Source organism: Amblyraja radiata, chromosome 5, assembly GCF_010909765.2.
Source record: "Amblyraja radiata isolate CabotCenter1 chromosome 5, sAmbRad1.1.pri, whole genome shotgun sequence".
NCBI lineage: Eukaryota > Metazoa > Chordata > Chondrichthyes > Rajiformes > Rajidae > Amblyraja > Amblyraja radiata.
This window is the reverse complement of record NC_045960.1, coordinates 113,430,930-113,456,672: the sequence shown is the minus strand read 5'-3', so window position 1 is coordinate 113,456,672 and position 25,743 is coordinate 113,430,930. Positions and strand designations below refer to the sequence as shown.

Below are 25,743 nucleotides of genomic sequence, written 5' to 3'. Positions count from 1 at the left end.
CTTATAGAGACTTACAAAATTCTTAAGGGTTTGGACAGGCTAGATGCAGGAAGATTGTTCCCGATGTTGGGGAAGTCCAGAACAAGGGGTCACAGTTTAAGGATAAGGGGGAAATCTTTTAGGACCGAGATGAGGAAAACATTTTTTACACAAAGAGTGGTAAATCTGTAGAATTCTCTGCCACAGAAGATAGTTGAGGCCAGTTCATTGGCTATATTTAAGAGGGAGTTAAATGTGGCCCTTGTGGCTAAAGGGATCAGGGGGTATGGAGAGAAGGCAGGTACAGGATACTGTGTTGGATGATCAGCCATGATCATATTGAATGGCGGTGCAGGCTTGAAGGGCCGAATGGCCTACTGCTGCACCTATTTTCTATGTTTCTACGTAACATGTTGAAAATCCAGCGGCGACCAGAACAAGGCACGACTCTTAGGGCGACTACTCACAACCACCTATTTTCTATGTTTCTATGTTTCCAAGAGCTCTTCCAAGTTTAAAAAAATCAAACTCGTGGTAAGCACGGAGAATGAACGTAGCGGGTACGTCGGAGCTCGGGGACATCTCTTAGCGGCTCGTAACGCTAACGGCAGGTACTCGGGAAGACTCGCTAACGGCAGGTAAGCTCGGGAAGACTCGTGAAGATTTTTCAACATGTTGTAAAATGTCCACGAGAGCCCCGAGTACCGACGAGTGGCCATTACCGTAAATCTCCGAGTTCGAATCAGGGCAAACTCGGGAGAGCTCTTGGAATGAACTCGTACAGTGGGACAGGGCCATTAGGAATGAGATGGATATTGATCTATGATTAGGCCTCCCGTTGTATTTTTCCATCGGTATTGATTATTGGCTTGTAGGGAGACAAAAATGGTGGAGAAACTCAGCGGGTGAGGCAGCATCTATGGGGCGAAGGAAATAGGTGACGTTTCGGGTCGAGACAATTCCTTCGCTCCATAGATGCTGCCTCACCCGCTGAGTTTCTCCAGCATTTTTGTCTACCTTCGATTTTTCCAGAATCTGCAGTTCTTTCTTCTACAACCCCAACATTGGCTTGTAGGGGTTGCCTCCCCCAGTAATGTCACCCCCTTAGTTTATGAGCGTATAAAAGGGTGAACTTTCGGTTTGGGGCATGCCGATTGTCTTTACTCTGTTCTATTTGCAGGAGGCTGTATTGGGCTCGAGTGAGTAGTACCGAGGATCGGTCCCCGAGGTATTGTATACATTCAAATAGAGTTGGAATTCCAGTGGTCGTATTCGGTGTTTGACTGAACCAGACTAAGGGGGGGTGGGGGAGTTTAGATCCGGAATTATCATTGCTTGCAAACCCAAACCTATCACAGAGTCCGAAGAAGTGTCTCAACCCGAAAAGTTGCCTATTTCCTTCGCTCCATAGATGCTGCCTCACCCGCTGAGTTTCTCCAGCATTTTTGTGTACCTTCGATTTTCCAGCATCTGCAGTTCCTTCTTAAACAGAGTCACGGGCCCTTCAGCCTAACGTCCAACATGTCCCAGCTACACTCAGCCCTCCAAAGCTGTCCAATCCATGTGCCTATCTAACTGTTAAATGTTGGGATAGTCCCCGACTCAACCACCCTCAACTATGAGATATAAGATACAAGATATTTTTATTATGTCATTTGAACCTAAGTTCAAACGAGATTTCGAACAATGAGATACAATGCGTCTTTGTAATAAATCGTAAAGGGTTGACAAAATTATTTAAATGCATCTTAAAAAAGTTTAAAAGTAAAATAATTTTATTCTCTGTGGACATATTAAAGTTCTCTGTCTCTTTTCTCAAAGACTTCTTCTGCCCACGGCAGAGAGCGCAGATGGCATAGTCAGATTGAAAAGCCTTCAGCATTCAGTATTTATGATTCAGCAAGATGCTGCAACCAGTGTGCCTGCTGAGTTTGAGCACACAATGAATCAGACTGCACTGGGTTAGCCTGAAATACAAACTTGTACACAACACCTGTTTCTCAGCTTCAAGTGAAAATGCTCAGTTACAGCTGCTCAAGTAACTAATCAAAAAACCATTTCACTTCTCATAATGTGCTTTTCAGCAGCAATGTGGTAATGGTTTAACACTGAACATCTTACTGATCTGTAGAGGACAAAACAGCCCAACTCATCGGTCCGAAGAAGGGCCTCGACCCGATCCGTCAACTATCCATGTTCTCCACAGATGCTGCCTGACCCGCTGAGTTTCTCCAGCACTCTGTGAAACGTCACCTATCCATGTTCTCCACAGATGCTGCCTGACCCGCTGAGTTACTCCAGCACTCTGTGAAACGTCACCTATCCATGTTCTCCACAGATGCTGCCTGACCCGCTGAGTTACTCCAGCACTCTGTGTCCTTTTTTTAGGTGGGACTAGCTCAGTTAAGCATGGATGATAGACACAAAATGCTGGAGTAACTCAGCGGGTCAGGCAGCATCTGTGGAGAACATGGATAGGTGACGTTTCACAGAGTGCTGGAGTAACTCAGCGGGTCAGGCAGCATCTGTGGAGAACATGGATAGGTGACGTTTCAGGTAGGGACTCTTCACCCTTCTGCAGACTTAAGCTGGAAGCTGTCATTAAGCTGGGAAGACTGCAGAGAACATTTACGAGGATGTAGCCAAGACTAGAGGGCCTGAGCTACAGGGAGAGGTTGGACAGCCTAGGACTTTATTCTTTGGAGTGCAGGTGGCTGAAGGGTGATCTTAAAGGGGTGAATAATATCATGAGTGTAATAGATAGGATGAATACACAGTCATTCATCCAGGGTAGGGGAGGGGGGGGGGGGACCACTTTACAGAACCCGAGGGTAAAATTCTTACTCAAGAGGTTGGTGGGTGCCTGGAACAAGCTGCCAGATGAGGTAGTTGAGGCAGGCACAGTAACATCATTTAAAAGACACTTGGACAGATACATGGATGGGACAGGTTGAGAGGGATATGAGCCAAAGAAGGGTAAATGGGAGTAGCTCAGATGGGGCATCTTGGTTGGCATGGATGAGTTGGGCCGAATGGCCTGTTTTAATTACGACCTTGTGGCTGCAGAATGGCACGGTGGCGCAGCGGTAGATCTGCTGCCTCACAGCGCCAGAGACCCGGGTCCAGTCCAGACTATGGCTGCAGTCTATACAGAGTTTGTACATTCTCCCTGTGACCACGTGGCTTTTCTCCAGGTGTCCCAGTTTCCTCCAACATGCTAAAGACATGCGGATTTGTAGGTTCATTTGCTTTGTTAAATTGTCTCCAGTGTGCGGGATAGTGTTAAGGGCCTGTCCCACTTTCACAACCTAATTCACTACCTTTTTTACTCGTGGACATTTTTCATCAGGCTAGAAAAACGCCCCGACCTACTTGATGCCACGAGTTCCTACGACTAGCATCACGGCCTGCTACGAACTACCTACGACCTCGTGACGCCCATGCTGTGAGTTTGAGTCAAGGGCAAACTCGGCAGAGGTCGTGAATTAGGTCGTGAAAGTGGGACAGGCCCATTAGTGTACGGGGTGATCGCTGGTCAGCGTGGACTGGCCCGTCTCCCGCTCTCGCTCAAGTCTAAAGACACTTGCCTGTGTTTGGCCCATATCCCCCTAAACCTTCCTGTCCAAGTCACCTGTTAAAGTCTATTTAAAATTGTGTAATTGGGCCTCCCTCTCACACCTTCTCTGGCAACACCTTAAACCAGTTTCTTCCCAGCTGTTATCAGGCAACTGAACCAATCTACCAACAATAATAGACAATAGAAACATAGACAATAGGTGCAGGAGGAGGCCATTCGGCCCTTCGAGCCAGCACCGCCATTCATTGTGATCATGGCTGATCGTCCCCAATCAATAACCCGTGCCTGCCTTCTCCCCATATCCCTTGACTCCACTAGCCCCTAGAGCTCTATCTAACTCTCTCTTAAATCCATCCAGTGACTTGGCCTCTACTGCCCTCTGTGGCAGAGAATTCCATGAATTCCCAACTCTCTGGGTGAAAAAAAAATTCTCACCTCAGTCATAAATGACCTCCCCTTTATTCTAAGACTGTGGCCCCTGGTTCTGGACTCGCCCAACATTGGGAACAGTTTTCCTGCATCTAGCTTGTCCAGTCCTTTTATAATTTGATATGTTTCTATAAGATCCTCCCTCATCCTTCTAAACTCCAGTGAATACAAGCCTAGTCTTTTCAAATAGGTGCAGGAGTAGGCCATTCGGCCCTTCGAGCCAGCACTGCCATTCAATGGCTGATCATCCCCAACAACTGGAGAGCAGTGCCGACCTTCTATCTACCTCATTGGAGACTCTCGGACCACCTTAGATCGGACTATACTGGACCTTATCTTGCACTAAACGTTATTCCCTGCATCAGGTATCTACACTATGGACGGCTTGTTGGTAATCATGTTTTGTCTTTCCGCTGACTGGATAGCACACACCATCATCGGCAGTCACTGTAAACGTGTATGACTGTCCTCTCATGGAGGACGCCTGTGCTTGACTTTGTTTAACGTGGGGAGAGTGGTGCACAGACAGCCACCCCACGGTCCTTGACAGATCTGGGTCAGGATCCAGTGGCATGGAGTCCAAGACGACCGGAGACCCTTTTCTGCTGCAGCCTTCATCCGCCTTCCCAGCCGTTGTGACGCTCCACTAAGGTCAGCCATCGTCCTCCGCCTGTTCCACTGTTGAGGTCTTGGTTGGATTGCTCTTTGTCAGAGACCTCCCCCTCGACCTTACCGCCATGGGTGGCCCTACCAGGAGCATAGCTCCAGACAGCATCGCTCTCAGGATCTCAGGTCCACACAAGCTTCTCCACCACGACAAGGTGACAAAATCCCTCATGAGATTTTCACTGTACCTTGGTACACGTGGCAATTAACTAAACTAAAGTGAAACAGAATGCCCGAGAGATGAACTTCTTCAAAGTAGGCATGCCTTGAGGAGATTTCACAGTGGAGTAGACGAAATGTTTAAGAAGGAACTGCAGATGCTGGAAAATCGAAGGTAGACAAAAATGCTGGAGAAACTCAGCGGGTGAGGCAGCATCTATGGAGCGAAGGAAATAGGCGACGTTTCGGGTCGAGACCCTTCTTCAGACTGATGTGGGGGTGGAGGGGGCGGGAAGCAGAAAGGAAGAGGCGGCAGTGAGAGTGGAGGTTGTTACACTGTCTTCGGAGAGAGGAGAACTGAAAAGTCATGTGTGTATATATGTATATAATGGTATATGGACACACTGATCTGTTCTGTATTCATGCCTACTATGTTCTGTTGTGCTGAAGCAAAGCAAGAATTTCATTGTCCTATCAGGGACACATGACAATAAACTCTCTTGAATCTTGAATCATGAAATGCTAGGTAGACAAAATTGCTGGAGAAACTCAGCGGGTGCGGCAGCATCTATGGAGCGAAGGAAATAGGCAACGTTTCGTCCCGAAACGTTGCCTATTTCCTTCGCTCCATAGATGCTGCTGCACCCGCTGAGTTTCTCCAGCAATTTTGTCTACCTATAATTTTCCAGCATCTGCAGTTCCTTCTTGAACTGAAAATGCTTTTTGGTCACTTTTGGAAGCAGGGATGTAAAGTAAAGTGAAGTATCCTTTATTGTCATTCAGACTTTTCAGTCTGAACGAAATTTCATGCCTTGCAGTCATAGAAACATAGAAACTAGGTGCAGGAGTAGGCCATTCGGCCCTTCGAGCCTGCACCGCCATTCAATATGATCATGGCTGATCTGATCATCCAACTCAGTATCCTGTACCTGCCTTCTCTCCATACCCCCTGATCCCTTTAGCCACAAGGGCCACATCTAACTCCCTCTTAAATATAGCCAATGAACTGTGGCCTCAACTACCTTCTGTGGCAGAGAGTTCCACAGATTCACCACTCTCAACTCGGTCCTAACATAGAATAAAATAACAAAACACACACTTGACATAGATTTAACATCCACCACAGTGAGTTCACCAGGCACCTCCTCACTGTGATGGAAGGCAAATGTCTTAAAGTCCTTGACTCTTCCCTCCTTGTTCGCCCTCCAAACTTACATTTGTTGAAGAAGCTGCTGTGCCTGTACTGATGGAGGAGCCAGGGATGCGGTGTGGCTGTGGGCGATGCTGCCTGCAGGACCGAGGCGCAGCGAAGAAATGACCAGCTGCTCCGAGTCCAGGCAGCGCTCAGCAAAACACAACCTGCAAAGAGTCAAGTCAAGCCAAGTCAAGTAACTTTTATTTATACAGCACATTTAAAAAACAACTCTCATTGGCCAAAGTGCTTTACATTGGTATAAGAATAGTATAAAGTAGAAACATAGAAAATAGGTGCAGGAGTACGCCATAGTTGCGGCAGGTTGCCGGAAATGTTCAACGTGTTGAAAATCCAGCGGCGACCAGAAAAAGGTACGACCCTTTGGGCGACTACTCACGACCATACAGGCCGTGGCCTTCCCAAATGAAGCCTCGCCAACTTTCTTATACGTTACGATAGGAGCTTTATTTATCCCAGGAGGGGAAATTGATCTGACAACAGACACAATAGACAATAGACAATAGGTGCAGGAGTAGGCCATTCGGCCCTTCGAGCCTGCACCGCCATTCAATATGATCATGGCTGATCATCCAACTCAGTATCCTGTACCTGCCTTCTCTCCATACCCCCTGATCCCTTTAGCCACAAGGGCCACATCTAACTCCCTCTTAAATATAGCCAATGAACTGGCCTCAACTACCTTCTGTGGCAGAGAGTTCCAGAGATTCACCACTCTCTGTGTGAAAAAAGTTTTTCTCATCTCGGTCCTAAAAGATTTCCCCCTTATCCTTAAACTGTGACCCCTTGTCCTGGACTTCCCCAACATCGGGAACAATCTTCCTGCATCTAGCCTATCCAACCCCTTAAGAATTTTGTAAGTTTCTATAAGATCCCCCCTCAATCTTCTAAATTCTAGCGAGTACAAGCCGAGTCTATCCAGTCTTTCTTCATATGAAAGTCCTGCCATCCCAGGAATCAGTCTGGTGAACCTTCTCTACACTCCCTCTATGGCAAGAAATGTCTTTCCTCAGATTAGGAGACCAAAACTGTACACAATACTCCAGGTGTGGTCTCACCAAGACCCTGTACAACTGCAGTGGAACCTCCCTGCTCCTATACTCAAACCCTTTTGTTATGAATGCCAACATACCATTCACAAACAACAGTGGTTCATAGATTAAGGACATACATCATTACATACATATAACCCTCGCTCAGAGGACGTCAAGAAAGGCTTGGGAGTAGAGATGAGTTTTAAGTCTCGACTTAAAGAAGTCGATGGAGGGGGGCAGATCCATCTGATGGGAAGAGGGATGCTGTTCCACAGTCTAGGAGCTGCAACCGCCCCTGAGCTTATGCCTAGACCGCGGGATGTTCAGTAACCCCAAGTCGGCCGATCTGAGGGACCTGGAGGTGGTGTGGTGGGTAAGCAGACGTTTGATGTAGGTGGGGGCAAGCCCGTTAAGGGCTTTGTAAACATAAAGAAGGATCTTGAAATATATTCGGGACCGCACAGGGAGCCAGTGGAGAGAGGCCAGGATCGGGGTGATGTGGTCCCTTTATCGGGTGCCCGTCAGGAGTCTCGCTGCGGCGAAAGAGGGGGGGAAGTCCATTAATAAACAGCAAATAAGGAACAATAAATGAGAGAGAGGTGCAGAGAGGGCAGATATCACCCTCCACCCTAATCCTGGTCTTTATCTCACAGATATGCTGAGTTCACAGCCTATTGAAAAGTCCTGGGAAAAGGGGAAGTACAACGGGATCTGGGGGTCCTTGTTCATCAGTCAATGAAAATAAACATGCAGGTACAGAAGGCAGTGAAGAAAGCAAATGGCATGTTGGCCTTCATAACAAGAGGAGTTGAGTTTAGGAGCAAAGAGGTCCTTCTGCAGTTGTACAGAGCCCTAGTGAGACCACACCTGGAGTATTGTGTGCAGTTTTGGTCCCCTAATTTGAGGAAGGACATTCTTGCTATTGAGGGAGTGCAGCGTAGGTTTACAAGGTTAATTCCCTGGATGGCGGGACTGTCATATGCTGAGAGAATGGAGCGGCTGGGCTTGTATACTCTGGAGTTTAGAAGGATGAGAGGGCATCTCATTGAAACATATAAGATTATTAAGGGTTTGGACACACTAGAGGCAGGTAACATGTTCCCGATGTTGGAGGTGTCCAGAACCAGGGGCCACAATTTAAGAATAAGGGGTTAGACATTTAGAATGGAGACGAGGAAACACTTTTTCACGTAAAGAGTTGTGAGTCTGTGGAATTCTCTGCCTCAGAGGGCAGTGGATGCCGATTCTCTGGATACTTTCAAGAGAGAGCTAGATAGGGCTCTTAAAGATAGCGGAGTCAGGGGATATGGGGAGAAGGCAGGAACGGGGTACTGATTGGGGATGATCAACCATGATCACATTGAATGGCGGTGCTGGCTCGAAGGGCCGAATGGCCTACTCCTGCATCTATTGTCTATTGTCTTGTCATCTCTGTTCCCCCATCTGACTATCACGTCACCCTCATCTGTATCCACCTATCACTTGTGCAGGAAGGAACTGCAGATGCTAGTTTAAACTGAAGCTAGACACGAAAAACTGAAGTAACTCAGCAGGTTCGGCAGCATCTCTGGAGAAAAGGAAAATGTGACGTTTCAGGTCAAGACCCTTGTTCTCTATGCCCTCTATATATCTCGTTCCCCTTTTCCTTGACTCAGTTTGAAGAAGGGTCTCGACTTGAAACATCACCTATTCCTTTTCTCCAGAGATGCTGCCTGACCCGCTGAGTTACTCCAGCACCTGGTATCTTGTTTTGTAAACGGGTATCTGCAGTTCCATATGTCTACATCTTTAACAGTGCTCTTGTCTCAGAAAGTTTCCCTGAAGATGTAAATGTCACCATCTCCCATTCTCCCGAGAGAAAGATGAGTGGAGCAAAAAAAATAAATCAGGGAATTACAATCCCGAACACTTCACACAAAGAGAAAACGACTACGGTCTATGATTAAAGGGAGAGTGATTAACATTTAGCAATTGAACAGAGAGCTGTGTCATGCCTGAAAGACCTGATTGAACAGTAAAGCATAACTACATTAGTGAAGAGGCAAGTGTCAGCGGATGTTAGTTCTATGGGTTTCCAGAAAATGTATTAAAGTAAATGTATCTCTCATAAGAGATTTTTAGCTAACGTTGAAATTTGTGAAGCTGCAGGCAGATTATTGATCAGGAAATTGGCTGAGCTGCAAGATCTAATTGGCCGACACTTTCATTAGCAGATGGTGGCTCCTGTGTTCCCTCAAGGTTCTGCATTAGGGGCAGCAAGAATTCACCATGTTTATATTCCAGGCTGATCTGCTGAAATGCGAGGTTTGCCTCACCAGGCGAGGTTAAGCAAGCGCTGCCGGGTTTAGAATCACGAAAGGAGACTTCATTAAAATCGACAACCTTCCTGTACGCGCACAAGTGGCTGCATGCGCGGGAATCGTGCAAAACAGGCCCTTGAGCCCACTGAGTCCACAACGATCAGCGATCCCCCACGCACTAACACTAACCTACAATTTACTATTTTTACCGAAGCCAATTAACCAACAAACCTGTATGTTTCTGTAATCTGTGGAGAGAAAGGGCAGCTAACATTTTGGACCAAAACCCTTCTTCAGCTTCCTAGGGGACCTGACTATAGATGGCAGCATCTCTGGAGAGAAGGAAGGGGCGACGTTTCGGGTTGAGACCCTTCCTCAGTCTGAAGAAAACGTCACTCATTTCAGTCTGAAGGAAGGTCTCGACCCGAAACGTCGCCCGTTCCTTATCTCCAGAGATACTGCCTGTCCCGCTGAGTTACTCCAGCATTTTGTGTCTTCCTTCGGTTTAAACCAGCATCTGCAGTTCTTTCTTGCACATCTGGAATCAACGTCAGCATCGAAATAGAGACAGGAGGAACTGCAGATGCTGGAATCTTGAGTAAATCACAAAGCACTGGAGGAATACAGCAGGTCAGGCAGCACCCGAATCTGAGGGAACGGATAGATAATGTTTCAGGTCGGCTTTCAAGAAGGTGACACGGTGGGCGCAGAGGTAACGTTGCTGTCTTACAGCACCAGAGACCCGGGTTCGATCCTGACTATGGGCACTGTCTATGTGGAGTTGGTACGTGCTCCCTGTGATCACGTGGGACTCCACCGGGTGCTCCGGTTTTATTCCGCACTCCAAAGACATGCAAGGTTTCTGTAGGTTAATTGGCTTCGGAGAACTTGTAAGTTGTCCTAGTGTGTAGGATAGCGTTAGTGTGCGGGGATCGCTGGTCGCACGGACCGCGTGGGCTGAAGGGCCTGTTTCTATGCTGCATCTCTAAACTAAACTAAACTAAAGTGTCCCGATCCAAAACGTGGTCTGTCCATTCCCTCCACAGATGCTGCCTGACCCGCTGAGTTCCTCTAGCACTTTGTGTCCACCTTCGGCTGAGACCAGCATCTGCTGTTCCTTCCTGCACATGGGTAGAGAGAAGATTTACGAGGATGTTGCTAGGACTAAAGGGTCTGAGCTATAGGGAGAAGTTGAGTAGGCTGGGATAGTGCAGGAGGATGAGAGGTGATCTTATAGAGGTGTATAAAATCATGAGAGGAATAGATCGGGTAGATGCACGGAGTCTCTTGCCCAGAGTAGGGGAATCGGGGACCAAACGACATAGGTTCAAGGTGAAAAGATTTAATAGGAATCTGAGATGTAACTTTTTGACAGAAAGGGTAGTGAGTGTATGGAACAAGCTGCCAGAAGAGATAGTTGAGGATGGGACTATCCCAACGTTTAAGAAACATTTAAGGTAGACAAAAATGTTGGAGAAACTCAGCGGGTGAGGCAGCATCTATGGAGCGAAGGAATAGGTGACGTTTCGGGTCGAGACCCTTCTTCAGGCTGATGTGGGGGTGGGGGGGGGAAGAAGGAAAAAAAAGGCGGAGACAGTGGGCTGTGGGAGAAACATTTGGACAGGTACATGGCTAGAACAGGTTTGGAGGGATATGGGCCACACGCGGGCAGGTGGGACTAGTGTAGCTGGGACATGTTGGCCGGTACAGGCAAGTTGGGCTGAAGGGCCTGTTTCCATGCTGTATTACTCTATGACTGTCGGCAGTGAATGCTTGGAATCCTCTACCCTGAAGGCTGCAGAGGCTCAGGGGGCTGTCCCACCTACGCGACTACCGGCATCAGTCATAGGTCGCCGAGATGGTTCAACATGTTGAAAATTCAGCGGCGACCAGAAAGACGCTACGACTCCCTGGGCGACTGTCTAAATGGCGTCAAGTTGGGAAAAGGGGAAGTACAACGGGACCTGGGGGTCCTTGTACATTAGTCTATGAAAGTAAGCATGCAGGTACAGCAGGCAGTGAAGAAAGCGAATGGCACGTTGGCCTTTATAACAAGAGGAATCGAATATAGGAGCAAATAGGTCCTTCTGCAGTTGTACAGAGCCCTAGTGAGAACACACCTGGAGTATTGTGTGCAGTTTTGGTCCCTTAATTTGAGGAAGGACATTCTTGCTATTGAGGGAATGCAGCGTAGGTTTACAAGGTTAATTCCCGGGATGGCGGGACTGTCATATGCTGAGAGAATGGAGCAGCTGGGCTTGTACACTCTGGAGTTCAAAAGGATGAGAGGTTATCTCATTGAAACATATAAGATTGTTAAGGGCTTGGACATGCTAGAGGCAGGAAACATGTTCCCGATGTTGGGGGAGTCCAGAACCAGGGGCCACAGTTTAAGAATAAGGAGTAAGCCATTTGGAATGGAGACGAGGAAACAGTTTTTCTCACAGAGAGTGGTGAGTCTGTGGAATTCTCTGCCTCAGAGGGCGGTGGAGGCCGGTTCTCTGGATACTTTCAAGAGAGAGCTCGATAGGGCTCTTAAAAATAGCGGAGTCAGGGGATATGGGTTCGAATCCCGCTTGGAGTGCATACTGTCATTGTGTCCTTGGGCAAGACACTTCACCCACCTTTGCCTGTGTGTGAATGTGTGTGAATGTGTGTGAATGTGTGTGAGTGATTGGTGGTGGTCGGAGGGGCCGTAGGTGCAGATTGGCAGCCACGCTTCCGTCAGTCTGCCCCAGGGCAGCTGTGGCTACAGAAGTAGCTTACCACCACCGAGTGTGACTGAGGAGTGAATGAATAATGCGATGTAAAGCGCCTTGAGTATTAGAAAGGCGCTATATAAATCCCATCCATTATTATTATTATTATTATATGGGGAGAAGGCAGGAACGGGGTACTGATTGGGGATGATCAGCCATGATCACATTGAATGGCGGTGCTGGCTCGAAGGGCCGAATGGCCTCCTCCTGCACCTATTGTCTGTTGTCTGAGGAGACGACTCACGACCATACAGGTGACATTTCTTGTGGTGAAGCCTGTATGGTCGTGAGTAGTCGCCCAAAGAGTCGTACCTTGTTCTGGTGAAACTTTTCGGCGACCTGTAACGGCCTATGACGGGTGGCGACAGTCGCCGAAAAAGTCGCGTAAGTGGGACAGGCCCTCGAGTTGCTGTTTGTCGATGTTGAGCTTTTAAGGGCATGACGGGATACAAGACTACTGCCGGCGAAAGATCAGCCATGCCGTCGGCAAGTGTTGATGCAGACGTGACAAATTAAAGGCTGATTCTATTTCCAAATACATGTTTTGTGACTGCACGCGCGTAGTACGCATACCAGCACGTCTAACAAGTTCAACGTCATTATTTGATTTGATGTCCGCGTGTTTATTAATCATATGTATCAGCGCCTTGCTGTGTACAAAAAAACCTCTGCTATTTTCCCTGTTGCTATTGACTCAGATGATAGAATGGGAAGCTAAAAGTAATGCAATGTGACAGTTTTCTGGCTATCTCTTGAGATAATATTTATGTTCAGCTTGAGCACATGCATTCTGTCAAAGTAGTAAATGAGCCAGATTAGTAAGGAACGTCATGAACACTGACTCACTCCCGTTACCCGAGTCTCTGAACTACATTTTTAAAGGACTCAGACATAGGTGCAGGAGTAGGCCATTCGGCCCTTCGAGCCAGCACCGCCATTCAATGTGATCATGGTTGATCATCCACAATCAGTACCCCGTTCCTGCCTTCTCCCCATATCCCCTGACTCCGCTATCTTTAAGAGCCCTATCTAGCTCTCTCTTGAAAGTATCCAGAGGACCGGCCTCCACCTGAGGCAGAGAATTCCACAGACTCACCACTCTCTGTGAGAAAAAGTGTTTCCTCGTCTCTGTTCTAAATGGCTTACTCCTTATTCTTAAACTGTGGCCCCTGGTTCTGGACTCCATCAACATTGGGAACATGTTTCCTGCCTCTAGTGTGTCCAAACCCTTAACAATCTTATATGCTTCAATGAGATGCCCTCTCATCCTTCTGAACTCCAGAGTGTACAAGCCCATTTGTATTTGTGCCCTTTAAGCATTCCTCTCATTGAATCATATCGCAGGGAAACAGGCCCTTCGGCCCAACTCGTCCACGCTGACCAAGATGCCCCATCTATACTAGTCCCATTTGCTCGGATTTGGCCATTTGCCACTAAACCTAACCCATGCATGTACCTGTCCTAGTGCCTTTTAAATGTTGTTATAGTCCCAGCCGCAACTACCTCCTCTGGCAACTTGTTCCATACACCCACCACCCTCTGTGTGAAAAAGTTACCCCTCAGGTTCATATTAAGTCTTTGTAGAAACAAAGAACTGCAGATGCCAGTTTACACAAAATGCTGGAGTAACTCAGCGGGTCAGGCAGCATCCCTGCAGAACATGGATAGGTGTCGTCTTCAGACTGAGAAGGGAATGAGAAAAATTGGTCTGAAGAAAGGTCCCGACTCAAAATTTTCACCGAGATGCTGCCCGACCAAAGGGTTCTTCCAGCATTTGCATCCTCTCATATTAAATCTTGTTCCTAATTTGAGGAAGGACATTCTTGCTATTGAGGCAGTGCAGCGTAGGTTCACGAGATTAATCCCCGGGATATGTGAGGAAAGATTGGAAAGACTGGGCTTGTATTCACTGGAATTTGGAAGGAGGAGAGGATATCTTATAGAAACGTATAAAATTGTAAAAGGACTGGTCAAGCTAGATGCAGGATAAATGTTCCCAATGATGGGGGAGTCCAGAACCAGGGGCCACAATGTAATAGCCCTGTCCCACAGTACGAGTTCATTCCAAGAGCTCTCCCGAGTTTAAAAAAAAATCAAACTCGTGGTAAGCACGGTGAATGAACGTAGCGGGTACGTCGGAGCTCGGAGACGTCTCTTAGTGGCTCGTAACGCTAACGGCAGGTACTCGGGAAGACTCGCTAATGGCAGGTAAGCACGGGAAGACTCGTGGACATTTTTCAACATGTTCAACAGAGCCCCGAGTACCGACGAGTGGCCATTACCGTAAATCTCCGAGTTCGAATCGGGGCAAACTCGGGAGAACTCTTTGAATGCACTCGTACAGTGGGACAGGGCTTTAAGAATAAAGGGGATGTCATTTAAAACTTTTTCACCCAGAGAGTTGTGAATTTGTGGAATTCCCTCCCACAGAGGGCAGTGGAGGCCAATTCATTGGATGGATTTAAGAGAAAGTTAGATAGAGCTCTAGGGGCTAGTGGAATCAAGGGATATGGGGAGAAGGCAGGCACGGGTTACTGATTGTGGATGATCAGCCATGATCACATTGAATGGCAGTGCTGGCTCGAAGGGCCAAATGGCCTCCTCCTGCACCTATTTTCTATGTTTCACCTTAACGATACGACATGATAAAACTTTATTGATCCCCGGAGGGAAATAGGTCTGCCGACAGTCACAACATGCAAAAGTGTACAAAAACGTGAAATTAAAAGTGACCTCCCAAGTAGAGGATTCAAAACTAGAGTCCCCCCTCCCCCACCCCGGGTCCTCCTTTGTTCTCCCACCGTCCCTCAAGGTGGGCTCCCCTTGCCGGGTCCCAATTGTTATTCACGGCCACCCCCCCCCCCACGTGCTCCTCTTGTTTTCGATTACCTCCCACCCCCCCCCCTCAAGAAACAAACACGTCTGTGGTGAGTCTGTGGAATTCTCTGCCTCAGAGGGCGGTGGAGGCAGGTTCCCTGGATGCTTTCAAGAGAGAGCTAGATAGGGCTCTTAAAGATAGCAGTAACGGGTACTGATTGTGGATGATCAGCCATGATCACATTGAATGGCGGTCGGTGCAGGCTCGAAGGGCCAAATGGCCTACTCCTGCACCTGTTGTCTATTGTCTACTGACTTTTGCAAATTACTTCAATTAATATTACGTAAGTAAGTAAGTAGGTTTATTGGCCAAGTATTCACATACAAGGAATTTGCCTTGGTGCTCCGCCCGCAAGTGACAACATGACATACAGTGACAGTTACTTCAGCACAATTGCCTTTGTCTTACATAGAAACATAGAAATTAGGTGCAGGAGTAGGCCATTCGGCCCTTCGAGCCTGCACCGCCATTCAATATGATCATGGCTGATCATCCAACTCAGTATCCCGTACCTGCCTTCTCTCCATACCCTCTGATCCCCTTAGCCACAAGGGCCACATCTAACTCCCTCTTAAATATAGCCAATGAACTGGCCTCGACTACCCTCTGTGGCAGAGAATTCCAGAGATTCACCGCTCTCTTGTTCTCGACTCTGTTGTTTTTTTGAAATGTATTCCCCAATTGACTTCAAACCTTAACGATTAGAGACCACTTAGCTTTTCAAGCTGGCAGTGTTATCATGAAATTTCTAATGATTTTCTCACAGCCAAGAGAGCCCACAAGAGCTATTTATTCTGCAGATAACAATGTACAGTAATGACGGGCGGTGCTAAAATGATGGAGCTTTCAATATGTGGGAGATCTTTGATTCACTTTTATTCTGCCAAAATGACTTCCAGTGTCTGCTAATGAGCTCTGCTGTGTTTACCATTATTTTTTCAATGGACACATTCAAGGCCCTGTCCCAGTGTACGAGCTAATTCAAGAGTTCTCCCGAGTTTCCCCTGATTCGAACTCGGAGATTTACGTTAATGGCCACTCGTCGGTACTCGGGGCTCTCGTGGATATTTTTCAACATGTTGAAAAATCTTCACGAGTCTACCGCGTTTCACGAGTACCCACCGTTAGCGTTACGAGCCACTAAGAGACGTCCCCGAGCTCCGACGTACCCACTACGTACATTCTACATGCTTACCACGAGTTTGATTCTTATTTTAACTTGAGAGAGCTCTTGAATGACCTCGTACAGTGGGACAGGCCCTTTAGGCTTATTACTTGAAACTTGGACCGTGTTGACGTTTGTTTATTCAACGGGGTACTGATTGGGGATGATCAGCCATGATCACATTGAATGGCGGTTACGGCTCGAAGGGCCGAATGGCCTACTCCTGCATCTATTGTCTATTGTCTAAGCATGAGGAGGCACCTCATTGAAACTTACAAATAGTGAAAGGCCGGGATAGAGTGGAAGTGGGGAGGATGTTTCTACTAGTGGGAGAATCTAGATGGCACAGCCTCAGAGTAAAAGGATGTAACTGGAGATGAGGAGGAATTTCTCCAGCCAGAGGGTGTTCTGCTACAGACGGCTGCGGAGGCCAAGTGTTTTAATGTGGAGAGTGACAGATACTTGATTGGCAAGGGTGTCAAAGGTTATAGGCAAGGGCAAAGGCAGCAGGACAGGGTTGAGGGGGGAAAGACCAGCCAATAGACAACAGACAATAGGTGCAGGAGTAGGCCATTCGGCCCTTCGAGCCAGCACCGCCATTCAATGTGATCATGGCTGATCATACCCAATCAGTACCCTGTTCCTGCCTTCTCCCCATATCCCCTGACTCCGCTATCTTTAAGAGCCCTATCTAGCTCTCTCTTGAAAGCATCCAGAGAACCTGCCTCCACCGCCCTCTGAGGCAGAGAATTCCACAGACTCACCACTCTCTGTGTGAAAAAGTGTTTCCTCCTCTCCGTTCTAAATGGCTTGAAAGCCACGACTGAATGGTAGAATAGACTCGATCGGCCAAATGGCCTAATTCTGCTCCTATGACTTATGAACATAAGGAATGAGAAGTCAGGGGACAAATATAAACTTATATACAACCCAGATTAGCAATTTGATAACTGGTCATTTTTGCAGATGATAGGGTTTGGGAGCTGTAAAAGTGCTGGGTTTTGAGACACTGCTTTACCTTGAAGGGATTAAGGCAGCACTAGAGTTTTATGACAAACTTTATTTCCCCTGAAGTGCCCGGACTTAAGCGCTTGCTGCCTCTGTGTGAGAGACGCTGTATCTTATCAACTGCTTTGTGACAGAAGCCTGGAGAATGTTGAAATCAATGCAGCCAGCACCACAATGCAAACACACCAGTAAACAATGTCTCATTAGCAATAGGCCTTATTATATTTATATTATATATTAAATGGGTCACAGTGAGGACGTCAAAAAAGTTTAACATTTCCCCCAGGCACATTGGCATAAAATATCTTCTCTGCATGCGGAGGGAGATTTGCCTCACTAGAATATGACTTGTTATAAAGACCATCTTGTCTGATGTGGCACCATTCGGAGAGCTAGACAAAAATGCTGGAGAAACTCAGCGGGTGAGGCAGCATCTGCGGAGCGAAGGAATAGGTGATGTTTCGGGTCGAGACCCTTCTTCAGACTGATGTAAGAAAGGTCTCGACCCGAAACGTCACCTATTCCTTCGCTCCACAGATGCTGCCTCACCCGCTGAGTTTCTCCAACATTTTTGTCTACCTTCGATTTTTCCAGCATCTCCAGTTCTTTCTTAATCATTCAGGGAGCTGCTAACTCATGGCACCAGAGACACGGGCTCCACCTTGATTGCGGGTGTTATTTGTGGGGAGTTTGCACGTTCTTTCTTAGACTGCGTGGGTTTCCTCCGAGCGCTCCAGTTTCCTCCCGTGTCTCAAAGATGTGTGGGTTCGTAGGTTAGAAGTGGGATAAGCCTGTTTCTGTGCTGCTTCTCTAAGAACGTTAAAAAAATAATAGACAATAGGTGCAGGAGTAGGCCATTCGGCCCTTCGAGCCAACACTGCCATTCAATGTGATCATGGCTGATCATCCCCAATCAGTACCCCATTCCTGCCTTCTCCCCATATCCCCTGACTCTGCTGTCTTTAAGCTGTCCCAGAAAAAAACAGCCGCAGGAAAAATGTGCAAACTCCACACAGACAGCAGCCGGGGTCAGGATAGATCCTGGTCTCTGAACCTTCTGAATTTTATAGTCGGCAGGGCAGTAGACACTAGACAATAGGTGCAGGAGTAGGCCATTCGGCCCTTTGAGCCAGCACCGCCATTCAATGTGATCATGGCTGATCATCTCCAATCAGTACTCTGCATATCGCCAACTTGGACAATTTTTACATTTTATTAAGCCAATTAATCAATCCAATTAACCTGCAAATCTGTACGTCTTTGGAGTGTGGGAGGAAACCGAAGATCTCGGAGAAAACCCACGCAGATCACGGGGAGAACGTGCAAACTCCGTACAGACAGCGCCCGTGGTCTGGATGGAACCCGGGTCTCTGGTGCTGCATTTTGCTGTAAGGCAGCAACTCTACAGCTGGACCACCGTGATCGCCTGTCTGATGTTGTGAGACAGCAGCTCAGCCACTGACCTACCCACAACTAATGCATAAATGCAATGTATTCTGAGAGGTAATTTAACATACTAAAAAATATTGCAAACAAATGTTTTTGTGCCTGTGGTATAAAGGTGTTGCTGTGAATTTGTAATGGAGATGCCTTCTGTTTTTGTTCACACCTACAGTGGCAGCGATGATCATGTAAAAAGCATCACGTTCATACAATCACATAGTAAATAGCAGCACCTTTACTTCCTCGAGAGATGGAAGAGATTTGGCATCATAACAAGAGTTCAGTATAGGAGCAAAGAGGTTCTTCTGCAGCTGTACAGAGCCCTAGTGAGACCACACCTGGAGTCTCCAAATTTGAGGAAGGACCTTCTTGCTATTGAGGGAGTGCAGCGTAGGTTCACCAGGTTAATTCCCGGGATGGCGGGACTGTCATATGCTGAGAGAATGGAGCGGCTGGGCTTGTATACTCTGGAGTTTAGATGAGAGGGGATCTTATTGGAACACATAAGATTATTAAAGATTTGGATACGCTAGAGGCAGGAAACATGATCCCGATGTTGGGGGAGTCCAGAACCAGAGGCCACACAGTTTAAGAATAAGGGGTAAGCCATTTAGAGCGGAGACGAGGAAACACTTTTTCTCACAGAGAGTGGTGAGTCTGTGGAATTCTCTGCCTCAGAGGCCGGTTCGCTGGATACATTCAAGAGAGAGCTGGATAGGGCTCTTAAAGATAGCGGAGTCAGGGGATATGGGGAGAAGGCAGGAACAGGGTACTGATTGGGGATGATCAGCCACGATCACATTGAATGGCGGTGCTGGCTCACACTGTCGAATGGCCTACTCCTGCACCTATTGTCTATTGTCTATCTTGCTGAATACTACATTGAATTTCTACAGGTGTATTATAGGTACCACACTGACTGATTGCATCACGGCCTGGTTCAGTAACACCCAGGAACGAAGGAGACTACAGAGAGTGGTGGACACTGCCCGCTCCCACACAGTACTGACCTCCCCACCATCGAAGGTCCATCACAGGTACTGACCTCCCCACCATCGAAGGCATCTACAGGAGGCGCTGCCTCAAGAAGCCAGCCAGCATCATCAGAGACCCACACCACCCTGGCCACGCTCTCATCTCACTGCCGCCATCGGGAAGAAGGTACAGGAGTCTGCCTGTGGTGACATTTGCGAAGCAGCCCACCAGAAAAGGATTATCTACAGCTTCACTCAACTCACGTGGATCAGGAAAATGGCAGAAATCAGCGCCGTAATGGACATGCTGCTCGTGCACTTGAATGCACCAGCGATATCGACAGCATCCTTACCAACTGTATCACAGTATGGTATGGCAACTGCTCTGTCTCCGACCGGAAAGCACTGCAGAAGGTGGTGAAAATTGCCCAACGCATCACCGGTTCCTCGCTCCCCTCCATTGAGTCTGTCCAAAGCAAGCGTTGTCTGCGGAGGGCGCTCAGCATCGCCAAGGACGGCTCTCACCCCAACCATGGACTGTTTACCCTCCTACCATCCAGGAGGCGCTAAAGGTCTCTCCGTTGCCGGACCAGCAGGTCCAGGAACAGCTTCTTCCCTGCGGCTGTCACACTACTCCACCAGGAAAAAAATAATAATTGCACTACTATGACTGTATGCACGTAAATATATTTATTTATTGCTCATATTCTATGTCGCTCTTCTAGGGAGATGCTAACTAACTGCATTTTGTTGTCTCTGTACTGTACACTGCACAATGACAATAAAGTTTGAATCTGAATCTGACATCACGATCTCCCGCAGCTGCAGGAGCCTCCGACTGTAAATGTTCCCACGTAATTCAATGGTATAACCATATAACAATTACAGCACGGAAACAGGCCATCTCGACCCTTCTAGTCCGTGCCGAACACGTATTCTCCCCTAGTCCCATATACCTGCGCTCAGACCATAACCCTCCATTCCTTTCCCGTCCATATAACTATCCAATTTATTTTTAAATGATAAAAACGAACCTGCCTCCACCACCTTCACTGGAAGCTCATTCCACACAGCCACCACTCTCTGAGTAAAGAAGTTCCCCCTCATGTTACCCCTAAACTTCTGTCCCTTAATTCTCAAGTCATGTCCCCTTGTTTGAATCTTCCCTACTCTCAGTGGGAAAAGCTTATCCACGTCAACTCTGTCTATCCCTCTCATCATTTTAAAGACCTCTATCAAGTCCCCCCTTAACCTTCTGCGCTCCAAAGAATAAAGCCCTAACTTGTTCAACCTTTCTCTGTAACTTAGTTGCTGAAACCCATATGGACACACTGATCTGTTCTGTATTTGTTTATGCCTGCAATGTTCTGTTGTGCTGAAGCAAAGCAAGAATTTCATTGTCCTATCTGGGACACATGACAATAAACTCCATTGAATCTTGAATCCTGAAAACCGTGACCTCCAGGTTCAAGAACAGCTTCTTCCCAGCAACCATCAGATTCCTGAACCACACCTAATAACACTAACCATAAGATATACTACTGTGAACTATATTTTACACTCAATATCTTCCCCTTTGCTCTTCCTACTGTACTTGAGTAAGGCTTGATGTATTTATGGATAGTATTTTTAGTATGGAAATGGGGAATCAAGAACAAGTATGGATAGGTTTAAGGTGAGAGTGCCTTATTGCCTCGATACGATTGAACCCGAGAGGCATTTATTTGACACCGACGGAGGTGGGTGTAAGGACGATCTATTAGAGGAGATAGTTGAGGCAGGTATTATAACAACATTCAAAAGAATGCAAGCCAAAGCTCTTGATCAAAGATCCTATAGTGAGCAAGATAGCCCACTCGATGAAAAAGACCTAGTACGGTCATGGGCAGATTCATGGGTAATCTTCGGCCCCAACCGGCTTCCGTCTCCGCACCAAAGATCCCCTAGCGGAGCAAAGATAACTAGTGCGGAGACTGAAGCCGGTTACGGAAATATCCTCGTAAAAACAAAAGTTATTTGGTAAAAAGGCCCACGTTCCGCTCCGTTGCGTACTACACGTCAGCACATTGCCTTTAGCAGGAGTGGCCTATCTTGCTCCGCTATAGGATCTTTGCTTTTGACTGTACCTCAACACATGTGACAATAAAAACACCTACACCTGAACATGGAAAACATTTCAAAAGTTGCAGTTTGTAAAGTTTGGGAAACAACGGATTGAACAATTATTAATGAGGACATGAAAAGTCCAGCAGAATGGCGTCAAGTGGCATATGAGATTTAATACCGAGGCGTTTGAAATGATATATTCCAGCAGGAAAAAAAACGAGCGTCTGTACAGATTAGATGGGAAAGTGTTGCAGGATATGAAAGAACAGGGGACCTGAATGTATGTGCATAATTTATCCAGGCAAGTGTCAAGACACGCTGAGAATGCAAGTAATAAAACAGGTGGCACATCAGGCAAAAGGCATTCAGAATACAAAGATTTTCTTCTTCCCGCCCCCCCACCCACCCCCACATCAGCCTGAAGAAGAACCTTTACGTCCTGGGCCTCCTCCATGGCCAGAGTGAGGCCCACCACAAATTGGAGGAGCAGCACCTCATATTCCGCTTGGGTAGTTTACACCCCAGCGGTATGAACATTGACTTCTCCAATTTCAGGTAGTCCCTGCTTTCTCCCTCCTTCCCCTTCCCTTCCCAGCTCTCCCACAGCCCACTGTCTCCGCCTCTTCCTTTCTTCTTCCCCCCCCCCCCCCCCCACATCAGTCTGAAGAAGGGTCTCGACCTGAAACGTGTCACTTATTCCTTCGCTCCATGGATGCTGCCTCACCCACTGAGTTTCTCCAGTATTTTTTATCTACCTTCTATTTTTGCAGCTCCTTCTTAAACAGAATACAAAGATAGTGAGTTTACGTGAAAAACAGAAATGCTGGAAGAACTCAGCCAGTCAAGGAGCATCTGTGGAAAAAGAAACCAATTAATGTTTCAAAATTAAGAAACTTCTTTAAATGCAGATTTGTCCTATCTTAACCAATTTGAGTCACTACACTGTGAAGTTCCTCATAAAGATACGGAAAAGACTAACATGGACACAAAGTACTGGAGTCAGGCAGTTTCCCTGATAAATGTGGATTGGTGACGTTTCTGGTCAGGACCCTTCTTCAGACTGGTTTGCAACCCAAAACATCATCAATCATGTACAAAACCATGAGAGGAATAGATCAGGTAGACACACAGAGTCTCTTGCCCTGAGGAGGTTAATCAAGAAACAATAGACAATAGGTGCAGGAGTAGGCCATTTGGCTCTTCGAGTCAGCACCGCCATTCAATGTGATCATGGCTGATCATCCCTAATCAGTACCCCATTCCTGCCTTCTCCCCATATCCCCTGACTCCGCTATCTTTAGGAGTCCTATGTAGCTCTCTCTTGAAAGTATCTAGAGAACCGGCCTCCACCACCCTCTGAGGCAGAGAATTCCACAGACTCACAACTCTCTGTGTGAAAAAGTGAAAACCCAGAGGACATTGGTTTAAGGTGAGGGTGGGAAAGATTTAATAGGAATCTGAGAGGTAACTTTCTCACACAAAGGGTAGTGGATGTATGGAACGAGCTGCCAGAGGAGGTAGTTGAGGAAGACATTTGGACAAGTACATGGAAAGGAAAGATTTGGAGGGATATGGGCCAAATGCGGGCAGGTGGGACTAGTATAGATGGGACATGTTGGCCGGTGTGGGCAAGTTGGGCCTAAGAGCCTGTTCCCACTCTTTAAGGATCTATGAGTCTATCCGTGTTCTCCAGAGATGTTGTCTGACTAGCTGAGTTATTTGAGCACTTTGTCTCAGTCTTTGGTATAGACCAGCATCTGTAGATCCTAGGTAGATACAAAATTCTGGAGTAACTTAGTGGGACAGGCAGCATCTCTGGAGAGAAGGGATGGGTGACATTTCAGGTCTCGAAATTATTAAAGAAAAGACTCATTGCAGGAAGACATCTTTATTCCCGTACTAAAATCCTCTTGTAATGAAAGCCAACAGATCATTCATCTTCATGTTTAAGAAGGAACTGCAGATGCTGGAAAAATGGAAGGTACACAAAAATGTTGGAGAAACTCGGCGGGTGAGGCAGCATCTATGGAGCGAAGGAAATAGGTGACGTTTCGGGTCGAGACCCTTCAAGGGTCTCGACCCGAAACGTCACCTATTCCTTCGCTCCATAGATGCTGCCTCACCCGCCGAGTTTCTCCAGCATTTTTGTGTACATTCATCTTCATTTTCCCTGCATAGGGTCACAGAGATGTGCAGCACAGAAACAGGCCCTTCGGCCCACCTTGCCTACACCTACCATGTTGGCATACTGGGCGAGTACCATTTGCCTCAATTTGGCCCATATCCCTCTAAACCCTTCCTTTCCATACCTCTGTATCCAAATATATTTTAAAAGTGGTAATTGTATCCACTTCTATAGCTTCCCTTGGCAGTTCATTCCAGATACGGACTACACTCTGAGTGAAACTGAGGTCCCTCTTCAATCTCTCCCCTCTCACCTTAAACCTGTGCCCTCTAGTTTCTGAATCCTCTACCCTGGGAAACAGACTGTGAGCGTTCACTTTATCCGTGCCTCTCATGATCTTGTCCACCTCAATAAGGTCGCCCCTCAGCCTCCTACACTACAAAGAAAAAAAGTCCCAGCCTATCCAACCTCTCCCTGTAACTCAAGCCCACAAGCCCAGGCAACATCCTGGCGAATCCCTTCTGCACCCTTTCCAACTTAATGACATCTTTGTTATGTGTAATAGTACCACGGATGTCAACAATAGTTTATTGTCATACATGATTACAATTGAGCCGTCCACAGTTTTTACAACAGACAATAGGTGCAGGAGTAGGCCATTCGGCCCTTCGAGCCAGCACCGCCATTCAATGTGATCACGGCTGATCATCCCCAATCAGTACCACGTTCCTGCCTTCTCCCCATATCCCGTGACTCCGCTATCTTTAAGAGCCCTATCTAGCTCTCTCTTGAAAGTATCCAGAGAACCTGCCTCCACTGCCCTCTGAGGCAGAGAATTCCACAGATACATGATAAGGGAAAAACGTTTAGTACAAGATAAAGCCAGAAAAGTCCAATCACGTTTCCACTAGTTTCCTCTAGTGGGAGAGTCTAGGACCAGAGGTCGTAGCCTCAGAATAAAAGGACGTTCTTTTAGGAAGGAGATGAGGAGAGATTTATTTAGTCAGAGGGTGGTGAATCTGTGGAATTCATTGCCACAGACGGCTGTGGAGGCCGTCAGTTAATATATTTAAGGCAGAGATAGATAGATTATTGATTAGTACAGGTGTCGGATGTTTAGGGGAGAAGGCAGGAGAATGGGGTTGAGAGGGAGAGATAGACCAGCCATGATTGAATGGCGGAGTAGACTTGATGGGCCGAATGGCCTAATTCTGCAGTGTCACCTGTACTACGGGGGCACGGACACTGGAAGGAGGGCAATGGTCCATCGACCATCGTCTCACGGGCTGTTGGGGAGAGACAACCAACACTGGCCTTGCCCTCACGCCCACATCACATGTAGAAGCAAAACGCTGCAGATACTGGTTTATAGCAAAGATACACGCAGATAGAGTGCTGGAGTAACTCAGCGGGTCAGGCAGCATCTGTGGAGAACATGGATAGGTGACGTTTCACAGAGTGCTGGAGTAACTCAGCGGGTCAGGCAGCATCTGTGGAAAACATGGATAGGTGACGTTTCACAGAGTGCTGGAGTAACTCAGCGGGTGCAGCAGCATCTATGGAGCTAAGGAAATAGGCAACGTTTCGGGCCGAAACCCTTCCGGGTTTCGGCCCGAAACGTTGCCTATTTCCAGAAGGGTTTCGGCCCGAAACGTTGCCTATTTCCTTAGCTCCACAGATGCTGCTGCACCATAACTCAGCGGGTCAGGCAGCATCTGTGGAGAACATGGATAGGTGACGTTTCACAGAGTGCTGGAGTAACTCAGCGGGTCAGGCAGCATCTGTGGAGAACATGGATAGGTGACGTTTCACAGAGTGCTGGAGTAACTCAGCGGGTCAGGCAGCACCTGTGGAGAACATGGATAGGTGACGTTTCACAGAGTGCTGGAGTAACTCAGCGGGTCAGGCAGCATCTGTGGAGAACATGG

At 47.3% G+C, this 25,743-nt stretch overlaps 1 protein-coding gene across 1 annotated transcript in view; it reads right to left on the bottom strand.

The window, feature by feature from the left end:
• Positions 1-25,090, bottom strand: part of mrps5 (mitochondrial ribosomal protein S5) — a 118,969-nt gene extending 93,879 nt beyond the window's left edge. Inside the window, exons 1-2 of the mRNA XM_033022101.1 lie at positions 25,039-25,090; positions 6,026-6,169 (exon numbers count right to left, since the gene is read on the bottom strand). Of these exons, the coding sequence (XP_032877992.1) occupies positions 6,026-6,169; positions 25,039-25,090 (196 nt within the window). The remainder of the gene's footprint in view (positions 1-6,025; positions 6,170-25,038) is intronic.
• Between the last annotated feature and the right edge of the window lie 653 nt (positions 25,091-25,743).